Here is a 16,953-nt window from a genome sequence, read left to right on the forward strand (position 1 = left end):
TGCTGGGATCTCATAATAGACCTATCCATGTATAAAAGGTTCCCTAACAGATAGGAAAACTTGAAAAGCACTGATACGCAAGATTCTCTAGCTAATAAGATGGTGGATGTAGCAGTCAAAGAAATGCACAGCTTACAAACTCTTATGGACAGGGAACTGAATTCCGCCACCTTAGGTTGCACATCAAAAAAGAAGCGGGAGTTCCTGCACCTCTTTTTCTGGAAAAAAACCGCACTGCTTACAGACCATAAGCAAATAATTAAATTGTCAACTTACCTCTGCCAGCACTACAATTAGGATAAGCTCAATTTTTGATTCTGGGAAAAGTCCATTTACTTGAGGCGACATGCCAATAAGGACACAATTGGTAACCACTGATATGACAGTCATAGTTTGAAAAGCCAACTGAAACAAAAAGAAAAAGAACCAGAATTCCTTTAGCAAAAAATATGTTCTCTTTTCTCAGGCTACTGAGTAGCCCTGACATTCCTCTTTGTTACATTCAAAAGTGCCAATAACCAAAAGTTTGGGGTAGGTATCTGCATGAAATCTGCCACTAATAGTCTGGCCCAAACAGCCTAAAGATGGCTTAAAATCACATTCTATGATTCTATGAGTTGTGGCCAACCACATTTGCAGGATCGCAGGTTCCCCACCACTACCCTAAATTGAATGCCCTGTAGCCTATAAGAGAAATACGGTATTTTTCGCTCTATAGGACGCACTTTTTCCCCTCCAAAAATTAAGGGGAAATGTATGTGCGTCCTATGAAGCAAATTCAGGCTTTCGTTGAAGCCTGGAGAGCGAGAGGGGTCGGTGCGCACCGACCCCTCTCACTCTCCAGGCTTCAGGCAGCTATTTGCAAGCCTTCAGAGCGCTCCGAAGGCTTGCGGATAGCAGGCTGTAGCCTGAAGCCCGGCGAGCGCAGCGCCAACTCCTGCTGTGCTCACCGGGCTTCAGGCAGCTATCCGCAAGCCTTCGGAGCGCGGCGGGAGTTCCCACTGCACTCCGAAGGCTTGCGGATAGCTGCCTGTTCTGGGGGCTGGGGTTGGGGGAAGCTTGGGCTTCCCCCGTCCCTAGCCCCGCAAGCTCCGGGAGCGGCGGCGAGGTTGCGCGCAATCTTGCCGCCGCTCCTGGACCCGGGGGGGGTAATTTTTTACCCCTTTATTCCCCCCCCTAAAAACTAGGTGCGCCCTATGGTCCGGTGCGCCCTATGGAGCGAAAAATACGGTATGTAAATCTGCCTCATCTGCAAGGAATAAGATACTTCTTTTAAGAACTATTGCACAGTCTTAAGACACTATACCTAAATACTACACTGACAGCTGAATCCCCATACAACATGTCTATTTCTTGTCTCTGTCATTTTGTACCTATGCTTGCTTTTTAACTGAATTCTCAGGTTACTGTAAATTCATGGCATACTTTATAGACTTACCATATTTTCTGTATATAAGACTAGGTTTCCCCCCTAAAAGATAATGCCAAAAATTAGGGGGCGTCTTATACTCTGGGCCATCTCCCCCCATTTTCTTAAATCTGAGTCCCCCAAAATAGGGGGCATCTTATACATGGGGGCATCTTATAGATGTAAAAATACGGTATATCCCACTTTTATACCCTTAAAAGAGTGGGGAAATGACCAACTTCTCATGTATTCCATTGGAAATAGAGAAACAAATAAATAAATGACGAAGTTATTCAAACATCATGCATCTGAATGGATTACCTGCCATACACCAATATTCGCAGCAGGCTCTGAAAACGGGCGTTTAAAGATCCTGCACATTTTTAAGGCATCAGAATACATCTCTGTGATGTTGTTGAGCACTGCAAAAACAGCTGCCAAAGGGTAGACGCATGAAAAAAGGCTCACATAGCCAAACTGCAAGAACAACTCCAAATAATCATCAAAAGTACCCTGCAAGAAAAGAGAAAAATTTAACCATAAATACAAGATTAGAAGCAGCTTTACAGATCCTGGCAGACCTACGTATTTTCCCAATTAGAAATATTAAAGTGGAGAGCGTGGGTGTAAAATAAAAAGCAGGGAGTGGAAGATTGACGTGAGCAGAGTATACATACCAACTATCTGTTTTCATTTCTATTCATTTGAAGATCAATTAATTCATCTTGTGTGGAGCATAAGAGACGGTGTACAGCGCTGCTCCATGCCCAACATAAATCACCAGTTAGAATGAAGGTGATGTTTTAATAATTACATCCTCTCTTAAAGAACTGTGCTTGGTATGTGCTTTTGCCCCAACTCTAAATTTACCAAATAAAACCTTACTAATTATTGTCAGGAAATCTACCCCAAAACCCCAAGTAAATGTTTACTGGTGTTTCAAATGCGGCCAACACATAGGGAGTAAACAAACTGCTTTTAGGTAGAACAAGGCTGTTTGTCCACCCAATCTGAGTCAGGAGATTCCAGACATCCCTAAGATCCCAAGAACCAAAAGCTGAAGTACCGGGGTCTCATGCAAAAGAAGCCAAATTATACAGTCACAGATGTGACTAAAAGAGTCCAGACAATGGTTTAGAATGAAGATGTAGATGTTTTCTAATCACAATTAAAATAGCAGCGTATAATGAAGTCAGCTTATCGCATAGGAAAAATAAGAAAGGAAAATGCTATTAGGAATATAGGACTATCTGGGAAATCACAGAACAGGCAAAAAGGCTAAGCTAATCTAGCCTGATACATTAACAATGAATCCATGGCCCTATAACACAGGTGACAGTCAGGGAAGCAAAGGGAAAAGGTGAGGCATCACACGCGGCCCGTGGGTAATACTTAATAACCAGCCAATCAGAAGATGTCTAGGCCAAAACTTTCCAGAGCTGAAAGTCTAGGGTGTATGTGTGACTCCACAACTGCAAAATTCTTCCCAATAAATGAAGTCATCGCCGTTGGCCTTGAAGCCCTGGTACAGACAAGCCAGCACCCAGGTGCAATTAAAGAGAGTGTTAGCAGCCAGCAGAAAGAGAAACTGCTTCCTCATGAGCTTGCCTCTTTACCCGGAAGTCTGAGCTCCAGGCAGAACCAACGTTGCTGAACAGGGCCGAGTACACGACCCCCAACCTCTTGACAATTCTTATTATACGAAAACCTAAATCAAAAACTCTTAAAGCTAGTGCAACAGGTGGTCCGGGTGAATGGGATGAGCTTAGAATGGTCTTACTGGGAGCTCCCTTTTTTGGAATATGATGTGGATTGCTTCACTTCAAAATGAAGTAAGGTGTGGTATGCGTTTTATCAGAAGACAGATACAGCCAAACATCAGTTGACGAACGTAATCCATTCTGGAAAACCGTTTGACTTCCGAAACATTTGACAACCAAGGATCAAGGGCGGTTGGCAAAGTCAATGGAGAAAAAAGAAAGAAAAAACTCCCCGGAAGCCGTTCAGTTTCTGAAAATCGTTCAAAAACCAGAGCAGTTACTTCCGGGTTTTTGGCTTTCAGGAGCCGAGACGTGCGATAACGGATGCGTTTGGGAACCAATGTTTGACCGTAGATAGATAGATAGATAGATAGATAGATAGATAGATAGATATGGTAAGCCAGCCCTTCTGCTGAGTGGGGCCCTGGACCTTAAACTCCTGATGATACCACTATGTCACATGCACTAGGATTTACCTGCTGGGGAAAGATTGGGGGGGGGGGGGTGAACTCAACATAAAGCATGATTTTAGACCACTGGCTTGAACTAGCACAAAAATGTTTATTTTCTAACTATTCGGGGGGCCATTTATTTCCACTGTAAATTCCATTAAGGTTTCAGATATTTGCAATAGTCAAATTTGATTTGTGTTGGTTTTTTTTAAGCTTCCACTTTTCAGATGCAATGAACCACGGAAGAGGATACGGTCAACTTACCGGATAGGTATCCATCCCTTTTTCCAGATTAACTTGCTCAAGCAAAGTCAGGTCAGTATCTATATCCAAAGCTTTCACCTTTTTCTTCACACTCTTGGTCCGCCTCTTTTGGAGCCAATAAGGCAGCACAGCTTCTACACATTGATTAAGGACTTGGGAAGTTATCAGCAAAGTTGCCAAGCTCTTTAAGAAAATTAAGCAAAGCAAACATGAAACGAGACTGTAGCAGTCCTTAAAAAGGGTATTCTATCTGCATTCAATTAACTAATGAGCATGTCCTATGTAACAAGCACTACAGATCTAAGAATTCCACAATACACGGAACTGAAGCAAAGCAAATTTTTAGGCTGAATCTGAAAAAATAAGGATGGCAGCAATCACTGAAGCAGCTCATTTTGGTAGCAGTTTTCATTCCCACTAGCCTTACTATGTTAACAATTTCATGGTCAGCTGTTTACTAAAGAAAGGACAGACCCAGAAATTTGACATAAAACTAAATCACGCAAAAATATAATTTGCAACCCACTTGAACCAGAGTATCTCAAACTTGTGTGAAGAAAGGATGCCGCTCTAAATGCTACTACAAGACTGAAAAGAGCAGAAAAGTCACTACAATGTACAGCATGTAAAACAAAGAAGCACAGAGCCATATTAAACATGAAGCAATTATTTCACATTACAGCACAGTAGCTTTAAGTTCAGTCTTAAGGACTACCTATCACAGCAGATCAGCTGCAGAGATTCTGGAAGATATATCCAAGCTTGAAATTATTATCTGAATCAGTCTAATGTAAAGTAATAAAAAAAAATGGAGATATTAAGATAATCAGATAACTGAAACAATGTAAGATCACTCACCTGTCTCAAAAGTTTCATATCAAACATGACAAAAGCAATGTAGAATAACGATGCAAAGCAATTTAAAAAGTTGAACTGCAAAAGAAAAAAAAGAAATATATATTCAATTCCATCATCAGTTCAAGATGGGAAAACTAAGGACTTTGTGACAGAACAATCTCAGGAAGGCCTCTTCCCTCCCCCCCCCCCCCCCATCTGCCATCCTGCGGTGATTCCTCTACAATTGTTATTTTAGAAAATAAACTTCCCAAGGAGAAAATGGGATTGATCTGGTCAAGAGACCTTATGTTGCCAATTAATCTTGGGCAATTTAGTCAAACAGCTATACTCCAGATTATGCACTAAAAGAACACATCTGGCTGATCAGTTTTCCTTATCAATTTTTTAGCATTCATATTGAATATGTCTGATTTTGTTTTTTAAAACACAGATCTACTGGGCACATACACAGCAAAAATCCACAGATTTTAGGATACCACAGATTTAATCTACCGTATTTTTCGCCCCATAAGACGCACCGGCCCATAAGACGCACCTAGATTTTAGGGGGGGAAATAAAGGAAAAAATTTTTATTTCCCCCCCAGGTGCGCTGCGCTACACCAGGAGCTTGGGGCGTGCGGAGCTCAGCGCGCGCCAAGCTTCTGCGTGCCGGCAAGCAGTCCGCTGCCGCCCCAAGCCTCCCGCACCCGGCAGGAGGTCCCGCTGGGTGCGCAAGGCTTGGGGCGGCAGCGGACTGCTTGCGCGCCCCTAGAAGCTTGGGGCGTGCTGAGCTCAGCGCGCGCCAAGCTTCTGCATCCCGGCAAGCAGTCCGCTGCCGCCCCAAGCCTCCCGCACCCGGCAGGAGGTCCCGCTGGGTGCGCGAGGCTTGGGGCGGCAGCGGACTGCTTGCGCGCCCCTAGAAGCTTGGGGCGTGCTGAGCTCAGCGCGCGCCAAGCTTCTGCATCCCGGCAAGCAGTCCGCTGCCGCCCCAAGCCTCCCGCACCCGGCAGGAGGTCCCGCCGGGTGCGCAAGGCTTGGGGCGGCAGCGGACTGCTTGCGCGCCCCTAGAAGCTTGGGGCGTGCTGAGCTCAGCGCGCGCCAAGCTTCTGCATCCCGGCAAGCAGTCCGCTGCCGCCCCAAGCCTCCCGCACCCGGCAGGAGGTCCCGCCGGGTGCGCAAGGCTTGGGGCGGCAGCGGACTGCTTGCGGGCCCCTAGAAGCTTGGGGCGTGCTGAGCTCAGCGCGCGCCAAGCTTCTGCATCCCGGCAAGCAGTCCGCTGCCGCCCCAAGCCTCCCGCACCCGGCAGGAGGTCCCGCTGGGTGCGCAAGGCTTGGGGCGGCAGCGGACTGCTTGCGCGCCCCTAGAAGCTTGGGGCGTGCTGAGCTCAGCGCGCGCCAAGCTTCTGCATCCCGGCAAGCAGTCCGCTGCCGCCCCAAGCCTCCCGCACCCGGCAGGAGGTCCCGCCGGGTGCGCAAGGCTTGGGGCGGCAGCGGACTGCTTGCGCGCCCCTAGAAGCTTGGGGCGTGCTGAGCTCAGCGCGCGCCAAGCTTCTGCATCCCGGCAAGCAGTCCGCTGCCGCCCCAAGCCTCCCGCACCCGGCAGGAGGTCCCGCTGGGTGCGCAAGGCTTGGGGCGGCAGCGGACTGCTTGCGCGCCCCTAGAAGCTTGGGGCGTGCTGAGCTCAGCGCGCGCCAAGCTTCTGCATCCCGGCAAGCAGTCCGCTGCCGCCCCAAGCCTCCCGCACCCGGTGGGACCTCCTGCCGGGTGCGCAAGGCTTGCAGACACTCGCCGGAAGCAGGGGGAGCCCTCCAGAGGGCTCCCCGTGCTTCGGGCGACAGGCTGCCGCCCCAAGCCTCGCGCACCCGATGGGACCTCCTGCCGGGCGCGCGAGGCTTGCAGGCATTCGCCCCATAAGACGCACCCCGATTTCCCCTTCATTTTTGGAGGGGAAAAAGTGCGTCTTATGGGGCGAAAAATACGGTACCACATACCTGTCTTAACACCCAGGGGACCTCTGGTGTGCCAAGCCCCTGAATCTGGCCCTTGCAATTTGCCCTGGGTTACATGTTCCCTTTCCCACCGCTGAGTGTAATCTCCAATCAACTGTAGTAGGGAAGGAGTTTAAACTTTGGTCCCCATGGTCTTCCCCACGCTGCACTGCTCAGGAGCAAGAGGAAAGAAGGAGCTTGCTGCCTCTCAACGCTACCTGGAGAGAAACGATTTTCCCTGTCTCACCATGCAGCATGGAAGCCAAGAAAGGGCTCTCTCTTTCCTCCATTCACAGTCCTTAGCAGCTGGTTCTGTGTCTATGGACGTAGGCATGTTTGTGTGGGATGTGAATGGAGGTGTATGTTTATGTTTGCGTAAGTGGGATTTGTGTGTAGAGGATGGGGGGGTTGTACATGAGTATCGGGTGCATTTGTGTCAATTAGGGGTGTATGTATGAAAGAGAAGTGTGTGTGTTTATAAATACAATCTTCAATTTCCTCAGTCTTGTCCTACACAATCCCCATTCATTTTGATGAAGCTTGTGCAGAATGAGCACACAACTATCCTAAATTAGATCACAGGGATTTCCACTAACAGTCAAGACTGTTATGCAATATCCACGAAATAATGCTTTGTTAGCTCACACCCCTGATCAGAACAATCCTTTCCAGAAACAAGCACTCCACCATTTTTGCAAATGAACTTTGATTCTTTCTTTACAGGATACAATATTTTCCTTCATTAAATCCATGTAAACGCCACTGAAATAGTAAGAATTTACATTTATTCATGCACACATGAAAGTGTGTTTTGCTTGAAACATTGCTAAAAAATATTGGTTTGGAGCCAAAGATCAAACTCTTCATTTCAATGGATCCTGACAAGAGCTATTCCCAAATAATAAGAAAGTATTTCTGACTCCACATACCACCAGGACTTTCAGAACTAAGTGATTCTGGTATGAAGACTCCAATCTATGGTTTTCTGAAATTTAACCAAAAAAATCCCAATTAACGAAACATACATAAACGTAAAGCACAATAGATGCAATTTATGTTAAGCACAATTATTATTATCATTATCATTATCATTCTATATTTTTATTGAAAATAAAAAGCAATGTGTATATAACTGTATGTGCACAGAGTAAAATATGTGGGATGTAATCCTTGTAGCAGTCAAATACAACATTCCTTGTTTCCCTAGAGTGGACACAAGATAGGGGGATGTTGATCCAGCCAGTTGACCTTCCTGTTACACCTGTCTGGAGCATCCTCCCCCTGCATGTGACCAGGTAGGTGGGCGTGACCCTGGCAGCCCTAACAAAAGGTCCAGTCAGGCAGCCAGCTCTCTCTTTTGGACTCTCTTGCCATCTTTGTCCTCTCGGAGCCACTTGCTTCTCTTGAACTGCACTGCTGGGATGAAGCCACACCTTTCTACTATATGTATCTATAACTACAAGCCAAAGCCTGCCTTCAGGGATCATACTGTGAACTGAATGTAACTAAACTATTCATTATTTAGAAGGGAGAAGCCTTTGTCTTTATTCTTTTTAGCAGGGAACAAAAGGGGATTTACCAGGATCAGACAGATTAGATTGCTTAACTAAAGAGAGTCAAACAAATCTGCAACTAGCTTCCTGTTGTGTAAAGGGGAATGAGTTCTACTATATGGCTAGCTAGCGTGAGTTAGGAAGGATAATATTTAATCAATATATCCTCTCCTACTACCCACTACATTCCCACATCCGGAACCCGTTTGTGATGTTGCCTCAGAATCCCAACCCACCTTTGCAGTTAAGGAGCTGTGGATCAGCAGTTTGTCGTTGGCTTGGACAGAATCAGTAAAAAGCAACCCTTCCCCGCAAAAGGCTTAAATTAAAAAATCCCCCTTGCCTGAGAAAGCAAGAAAAGCAAATTGCGCATCAGCAAATTCTGGAGATCAATGGCGGGGAAACTGGTGAGGGGACTGATCTCTCTTGGTAACTGCCAATTGTTAATGGGGCTTTGAGTCCTTGTTTTATTGTGCTGTTTCAATTATGGGTGCCTTGTATTTTAATGTTTGTGTTACTGGTTGGAAAAAGCTGAGAAGCCGTTTATAGTAGATGAATTAATAAAAAATAATCATTCTCTTTCTCCCCCCCCCCCCCGTTCAAATCCCTCTTTCTGGAAACATGCCTTGGTTCCATTAGGTACCAATCAGCGTAGACCCATTCAGAGTCATGGATCACAGTTATTCGAGCTCATTCATTTCGATGGGTCTACTCTGATATCCGATACAAGTCTGTGTCCCGAGTTTTACTTTCCTGGAAAGGAGAGGCAATTTGCACAAATTGCCTCTCTGATTCACACCTGTCTCTTCCTCACGCTGACACCTTCCCTCCTGTCAGCCTCCGATTGTAGTTTCCAAGTGTAGCAGATGCCACAAATTCTCTCCCCTCTTCTCAGTGCTGCTTACAGGGCTTCTCGCTTTTCCTCCGCAGTTCCCCAAAATGGATGGCGGCTCGGACAGCTCCCTGAGCGTAGACAATGAAGGTTATGAGAGTGACTCCTTGGGGGACTCTGGAAACCTCTCGGATGTGGTACATAGCAGACAGAGTGGCCAAAGAGAGCCTTGCAGGGTCAGGCCAGGTTGCAGAGAATTCTGGGAAGTCTCTCCCCTCTTCCCAGTGCTGCTGACAGATATTCTTCCTCTGCCTACGCAATTCCCTGAAATGGATATCAGCGACTCTGAAGTTGTGTGCAGGAGGACCACAAATGGGAAGAAACCCCTTGCCCCCCAGAGAGACACTGGCTTGGACAGCCCGCTGAACTTAAGACCATGAAGTTTACTAGAGCAACATCTTGTGGGACTCAGGAGACCTCAAGGAGGTAAGTGGCAGACAGAAGAGAAGGGAAGCCCAGGTAGGGATGGCGAAGGACAGCTTTGCAGGATCAGGCCAGGTTGCAGAGGATTCTGGGAAGTCTCTCCCCTCTTCCCAGCACTGCTGACAGGTTTTCTCCCTCTTTGTCTGCGGTTCCCCGAAATGGATATTAGCGGAGTTCATTTCAGCATTTCTAATGGCTCAACACTTTTTGGGAGATTTTTTTTTTTGCCTCGATTGACAGCGGTTTTTTATTTCACCTCTCGACGTGGAGGCGCACTTTGGCTCTACAAAACATCTGCTCCAAAAACAAGAACGAGCAAACTTGTCTCCAGATCGTTTTTTTTACTTTTGAACCTTTAAAGTTTCAAGACCAGGAGCTGCACACAGGCAAGACATGTCACCAGGGTGACCTGCAGCTGGTAAGTGTTGCTGGCGGAGGGTTTTAACGCATCCCTTGCCTAGGGAAGTATGGTGACTGACAGGCACCTGTCCAGATAATGAGACGCCCAGGAAAAGAAAGCTAACTTCTCCGGTTTTGATTGGAAACAGTGTAAAGGCTGTTTTCCAATTGGAGTGCTCGCAGGCCAGTGTTTCCCAGTTGTCTGTGTTTATACAGTGGTACCTCAGGTTACATACGCTTCAGGTTACATACGCTTCAGGTTACAGACTCCGCTAACCCAGAAATAGTGCTTCAGGTTAAGAACTTTGCTTCAGGATGAGAACAGAAATTGTGCTCCGGCCGCGTGGCAGCAGCAGGAGACCCCATTAGCTAAAGTGGTGCTTCAGGTTAAGAACAGTTTCAGGTTAAGTACGGACCTCCGGAACGAATTACGTACTTAACCCAAGGTACCACTGTACTACATTTTCTTTAGATTTGCCTTGAGAGAGTCTTTAAACCTCTTTTGTTGACCACCAGCATTATGCTTTCCATTTTTAAGTTCGAAATAGATTACAGTGGAACCTCTGCTTAGCACCATAATCCATTCCGGCAACCCATCCTTTAAGAGAAACGGGTCGCTGGTAGAAGCACCATTGTGTGCATGTGCAGATGATGCCAGCCACTTCTGCACATGTGCAAACAGCAGAAGCCGCTTCTGCGTGTGCACAAATTGCAGCTAACCCGGTATTTACTTCTGGGTTTTCCGTGGTTGCGACTTGGATCAGGCCCAAGCAGAGGCGGTCGTAAATAGAGGTTCTACTGTAGTTGCTTTGGAAGACGATAATCTGGCATCTGCCCAACACGACCAATCCAACCAAGTTGATGTTGAAGAATCATTGCTTCGGCACTGGTGATCTTTGCTTCTTCCAGTACACTGACATTAGTTCGCCTGTCTTCCCGAGTGATACGTAACATTTTTCAGAGACACTGTTGATGGAATATTTCGAGGAGTTGGAGATAGCATTTATAACTGATCCATGTTTCACAAGAATACAGTAAGACCTGTAGTACAATAGCTTTGGAAACAAGCATGTTGGTTTCCCAGTCCTCAAGCACTCTGCCCTTCAATCGGGAGAAAGCTGCACTCACAGAGCTCAGGCGATGCTGGATTGCTTCTGGCCATGGTCTAGCGATCAGATCTACCTCTGTTTTGCAGTCATGGAAACCCCTATTGTCAGATTGCAGCCCATGAGACTTGAACAAACAGCGTCTTCCTTGCACTTTTGCAAGCATTCAATCAGGGTGTTCTCCCGTGTTAAGCACAATTAAAACATTTTCTTCCTACAAATATAAAACAGCTGCCAGTTTGTCCTTATAAAATGTATTTTAGGAGAGGAGTGTATGGAGCCCTCAGATCACATAGCTCTGGCTTCATTCCACCCCAAAATGAGAGAAAAGGTCGAGTTTTTGTTTTCTATGTTCAGGCCACTAACCCCAACTGGGGAAAAACCCTTCAGTCTCCACTAATTTATACACACACTTGTATTAGGATGGTGGTGGGAATAAGTGCCACTGAACTAAACAGAGCCTACTTTTAAGTAGACAAATATATGATTTCACTGTTAATTGTTTAAAATGTGGCCCACAGATTATTTAAGAATCTGTATTAGTTTTATGTTTCTAAAAATGGGAGTGGGAGGGGAGGGGATTCTTGAGGGGTCAACATGACTGAACAAAAATGTTATCTATATCACACATCCATAGGCATCTTATCTGGCACAAACAAATTTCTCTAAATTGTTTCTAGCGCAACCTTTTTCCAATAAGCTTCCTTCACAGTGGTAGGTATTATAGCTCACATAATAAAGAGGTTCTTTCATAACAGCCAAATGATCACCTGATCATTGAATCGATAATATCTTAGAACATGATTCAACATAAGAGAATAAGAGAGAAATCTTACCCCATGAGGTTAAGAACTCTGCAGCGTATCTATAGATGCGGTTCAGAACTTCAATCACAACAGCATAAATTATGCTGGGCACATATAATATTAAGCTGCTTAATTCTGATTGATTCTCTTCATGATATAAATGCGCCTGGTATTCCAATTCAAAGTAAACCATCATGACATAAAGTGAGAAGTAGAGGCAAAGGCACACAAACGGTAAGGAGACCAAATAAATTCGTAACTGTCTTTTGAAGCTAGAGTATACCGGCTCCTCTCTCCCCGTCACGGGATTAATGCCTAAAACTCCATGAAACCCTGGCCTGGGCTCCTCAAACTGTCGCTTCATCACAAGTGTCCCCCACCTGTAGGCCATGAGAGCACAACACCGCTTCCAGAGTTCAAGGAGAATAGCAGACCAAACCAGGTTGAATCCTGCAAACAGCACATACTTGTCATAATCTTCCCAATCAAAGATATAGTAAGGAATCCCAATGATAGCCATTGGAACCAAAGCAAATGTGATGTACTCCAAAAAGGCAAAATAGAAAGCAATGGTTTCGCCAAAATAGCAGCGAATGTCATCTGTGGGAAAACAAAGAGAGTAAACGTAAGTATCATACACACAAAATTTGGCAGGCTTACATTAGCTGTTGGGCATTTTTAAAAATAAAAAGTGTTACAGTGGTACCTTGGTTCTCGAACTTAATCCATTCCAGGAGTCCATTCGACTCCTGAAACTGTTCCAAAACCAAGGCGCGGCTTCCAATTGGCTGCAGGAGCTTCCTGCACTCAAGCGGTAGCTGTGGAAGCCACGTCAGACATTCAGCTTCTGAAAAACGTTCGCAAACCGGAACACTTACTTCCAGGTTTGCGGCATTCAGGAACCAATTTGTTCGGGAGCCAAGCCATTCAGGAACCAAGGTACCACTGTATTACATTCTGAAGCATCAAGTGCCTTATGTAGTGCATGGAGTACTTAATCATTTGTACCTCATTTTCCTCAAAAATAGAGCAATACCGGATTTTAAGCTGTTGCTTTGCAAGCACAGTGATGAGTGCAAATTAGGACCACTTTCCAAAATCATCTGGCTCACCACATGAATCAGGCTCTGCTAGGCAGTTTTCTCCAGGCCATTTCCAACTGCTGAAAGGATGTATTTCCACACCTGATCCATGTGGCAAGTAAATGCACATTTATCTAGTTGTGTGCAACTGCTCCCAGGTGCAGACAATTTCAGGCAGTCTCCCACTGCTCAGTAATTTTAAAAAGCACACATAAATCACATGAACTACAATTCTAACTCCACTTTCCTAGGCATAAGTCCTGTTGAATTCAGTAAGATGTACTTTTGACTATACTTGATTGGGATTCCATTGTTAGTCTGTCAATGTGAAATGACCATTTATATTAGCTCAAGCTCAGGGTAAGACAAACTAAATCCCATGACAGAGCAGAGTAATAACCATACAGATCGGAGGGAAATGGTTGGTGGTTTGTTTTTTGGTTTTTTACATGGGGATGGGTGCACTTTAAAGGTTGCAGTGGGGAGAAGGGAATTAGTTGTTTAGTTTCCTAATGGATGTTTTCCTGCGGTGAAAGGTGTAGGTTACGAAGTGCAATTATCAGCATTTTCTTTGCTAGAGTCATTTGATCATGTTGTTTCAGAGTGACAGTTTGACTAAAAGCAAGAGTAGGTGGATTGGGGTAACGCAGAGAGCAAAATCTATCATGAATAGCTGAAGTGAAGAGAGCAAGTTTGAAGTGACTTATTTAAAATACGGGTAAAATCTGAGGCAGCATCACTAGTTTGCTGTTTTAGATTCAGTGACACTAAATAGACAAGTTCCTGGTCCTTTTACATCTTCCATGTGTATAAAGGTACTGAAATATTTATGTTTATAAATTATGGTAGAATCAAATGCAGGAATATCAAAATTTGCAGCAGAACATGAGCTACCACCTTGAAAAACGCCTCCTTCAGGTGGCTGCATCACTCCTTTTCTGTGAGTTTTATTTAGTGTGTGTGATTGTCTACTCTTGAACTTCCAGTGGCATCAGAAGAACAATTTTCTGCCAATTACGGTAAATGTATAGCTTCTAAAGCAGTTGAACATGTTGGTCACTCCACAAAGGGCTTAAACCCAATGGTGCTAGCACATTTTTAATACTTGTAAGTTTGAAATGGGTCAAATGGGACTGCTAATTTAAAGCACTCCATTAGTATTAATGTCTCTAGTCTTAAGCATGTATCTTAGTGCTTTGTATATGAGCCTCTATTTTATTTTGACTTTTTCTTGTGAAATTTGCTCTTGCATAGAATAAGGATAGGCAAAGTATTAATGTCTGTTAGTTTGGGGAGAGTTGTTCCAGCTTTTAGAAGGTTAAGTGCTGAATGTACAGTGTAGTTTGTGACACTCCTTGTCAACCATAATAAGTTGAATTAGGCTGCACTTATTTTCCCACTTAACTGGGAGTAAACTTCATTGAACATGGAATAACTTACCACGTAAACATGCATTAGATTGTATTGTGTGAGAGCTGGCTGTTGGGAAAATAATACCAAGCCATCCTTCAAAAATATGGCATATTAACTCATCACCTTATGTTTCCTTCTGTTGCCGTTTTGGCATGTATTTGCAGCTGAGAAATTCTCATGAAACAATGGTTTCCCCCCAGTCAGCTTAATGTAGAAGCAGTTCTGGCTTTTGCCAGTACCGTTGGATCATTCTAACTGTTGCCTGATTTTAAGCCCTCCAGTTACTTGTGGAACAATGTGGAAGTTTGCGCTACTGAGCTTTCTTTGTGCTCCAAGTGTAGCCACTTTAGGAAGTCCAGACATAAAAGCTTTTGGAACAAAGTAAGAATCCAGTACATTGTGACGAAGCCCTGGTGTTTTAAACCATGGTTAAAAATAAACTCTGGCTTAATGTGAACAAGGACTGTGCCGTTTCACTTGGTGAGCTCCTGCGGTGCTGCAGGGAGGCAAGTTTGTCATGGTGTCTACACCTCTTTAAACAGAGGGAATTTTCCTCCAGGACAGATTGGCTAGTGTCCTTTGGTTTTGCTTCCCGGTCCCCTTCAACACGTGACCTAACTTACTTTTCTGCACCTTCACAGACTATTTGTTGGTGAACTTTCTCAATCTGTTTGTTGCTTACACAGTTCTGGTATGCTGTGGTCTTGAATCTGTATCTCACATCAAAGGCTGATGTACATAGCCTTATAAGTAATGAGGCCCCAATAAAATCACACAGCTCATACCAGAAGAAGGCAAGATTGTAAGGCTATCTTACCTAAAGGCTGGTAGCTAATTTTCAGTTTTTTGTACCAGGTATGTCCAAGTTTCTTTAGTTCTTCTGGGTCATGAAGTGGAAAAATCTGAAGCAGAATACCATTGGATATTAGCCTTCGCACTGAAAGAAAAAAAGAAATGAGGGACAGTGTCTTAATTCTGGAATGGTTTATGTAGCACAATAAATATGCTTCATCTGACTTATCTTATCCAGACCACACTAAATGATTCTCTGAATAACATTTTCAATCTATATTTTTTATTATAGTTTTTAGTCCTGGTATCGTATTCCCACACACAGCCAGATGGGCAGGGTATAAATAAAATAACAACAAAACAACAACAATTACATAGATTATACAATACAGTGGTACCTTGGAAGTCGAACGGAATCCGTTCCGGAAGTCTGTTCAACTTCCAAAATGTTCGGAAACCAAGGCGTGGCTTCCCATTGGCTGCAGGATGCTCCTGCAGCCAATCAGAAGCCGCGGAAGCCATGTCGGACATTCGGGTTCCAAAGAAGGTTCGCAAACCAGAACACTCAGTTTCAGGTTTGCGGCATTCGGGAGTCAAACGTTCAACTTGCGAAGTGTTTGGAATCCAAGGTACGGCTATACAGAGGTTTTGGCAATTCTTATAAATATTTTTGCTCCAGAAAGCCTACGCAGGAATGCAATTTGATATTAAAAACACTTAAGTATAAGTGTTTTAAGTTTTATAGTATTTTATAGTATTTTATAGTTTTATAGTATTTTTTTCTGTTTTTATGTAACTTGTTTTTAATGTTTGTTTTTATTGGTATTTTAAATGACTATTTTAGATTGTTTATTGCACATTGCTTAGAGGTCTTTTGCCCTAGTACTTGGTGTATACATTCTGCTAGACAAATAAAAATGTGGCATTCATTAATCATTTTTTGTTTAATAATTTAGGGAATTCATTTACCACTTAATCATCAACATTTCTAAGCACGAACATATACACAAGAGTGTTGCATCAGACTTACTTTTTCCAAGACAGATCCATGAGCTCAGTTCTAAATTTCTGTGAAATCATGTTCACAGATCTAAGCTCTAGAAACATTACATAATGGAATTTGATCTGGATATAATGTTTCTATTGTCTGCACTTTCGCAAGTGCCAAATATTATGATATAGGCTTTTTGCCTATACATATAGAGTGACGGGAGCAAGCAGCACCTAAGTGCAGAATAAATCAAACCTAAAACCTACCTGCTGCAGAAGGACCAATCAAAATATGCTAAGGAAGTTAAGTTGGTAGGCATGTCTAGACTTCTTTTAGGTTATTCCATCAAGGAATAATAGGAATTAGTTTTATAAAATTAATGTAAGCAGAACCTGTGGCAAATTGCACATGCCAACTTGCAGTATCTAAGTTTTCTCCCAAAGCTAACGAAAATTATGGTTTCACATCCATTTTTCCCCAATATCAGAGCTTATGCAATTAACAACTTCAATGCAAAATTACTCACTAATTGACTTTCCCGGATAAAGCTTTGCCTGAGGATAACCCGGGATCATTTTTTCATCTTTGGCTCTCAGGTTTTCAAGTTCATGTTTGATGATGTACTGACACTCTGCCATTGTAAGGAAATCATGATTGTCCTCTAAATCAGAAAAGAGTTGATATGGCTGAACATGTGTTCTCTTATCTTGCAAAATTCCTAGAGGAAGCAATTATCTGGGAGGCACAGTATGTCACCAAAGCAAGAGGTCTCTTAAGGAAATAACTA

The 16,953-nt window shown here is 44.0% G+C and overlaps 1 protein-coding gene and 1 long non-coding RNA gene across 7 annotated transcripts in view; one reads left to right on the top strand and one right to left on the bottom strand.

The window, feature by feature from the left end:
- Positions 1 to 15,194, top strand: part of LOC308570227 — a 29,213-nt gene extending 14,019 nt beyond the window's left edge. The window contains exons 4-7 of one of the 3 annotated variants that reach the window (XR_014001004.1): positions 3,834 to 3,935; positions 7,433 to 7,479; positions 7,917 to 9,995; positions 15,025 to 15,194. This is a non-coding gene — a long non-coding RNA (uncharacterized lncRNA). The remainder of the gene's footprint in view (positions 1 to 3,833; positions 3,936 to 7,432; positions 7,480 to 7,916; positions 9,996 to 15,024) is intronic. The other 2 variants (XR_014001006.1, XR_014001005.1) reach the window with 2 other exon arrangements.
- ANO10 (anoctamin 10) overlaps positions 1 to 16,953 on the bottom strand; it is a 94,220-nt gene that overhangs the window by 69,540 nt on the left and 7,727 nt on the right. For all 4 annotated transcript variants that reach the window (XR_014000939.1, XR_014000940.1, XM_081164563.1 and 1 more), the window contains 8 exons: positions 16,693 to 16,827; positions 15,201 to 15,320; positions 11,919 to 12,488; positions 7,639 to 7,694; positions 4,743 to 4,817; positions 3,885 to 4,067; positions 1,730 to 1,921; positions 277 to 405 (listed from right to left, as the gene is read on the bottom strand). Coding sequence is in view for 2 of the 4 variants with exons in the window: in XM_081164563.1 (XP_081020689.1) it covers positions 277 to 405; positions 1,730 to 1,921; positions 3,885 to 4,067; positions 4,743 to 4,817; positions 7,639 to 7,694; positions 11,919 to 12,488; positions 15,201 to 15,320; positions 16,693 to 16,827 (1,460 nt within the window). In the remaining 2 variants the exon portion in view is untranslated. The remainder of the gene's footprint in view (positions 1 to 276; positions 406 to 1,729; positions 1,922 to 3,884; positions 4,068 to 4,742; positions 4,818 to 7,638; positions 7,695 to 11,918; positions 12,489 to 15,200; positions 15,321 to 16,692; positions 16,828 to 16,953) is intronic.

This window comes from Podarcis bocagei, assembly GCF_964188305.1.
Source record: "Podarcis bocagei genome assembly, chromosome: 12".
Lineage (NCBI taxonomy): Eukaryota > Metazoa > Chordata > Lepidosauria > Squamata > Lacertidae > Podarcis > Podarcis bocagei.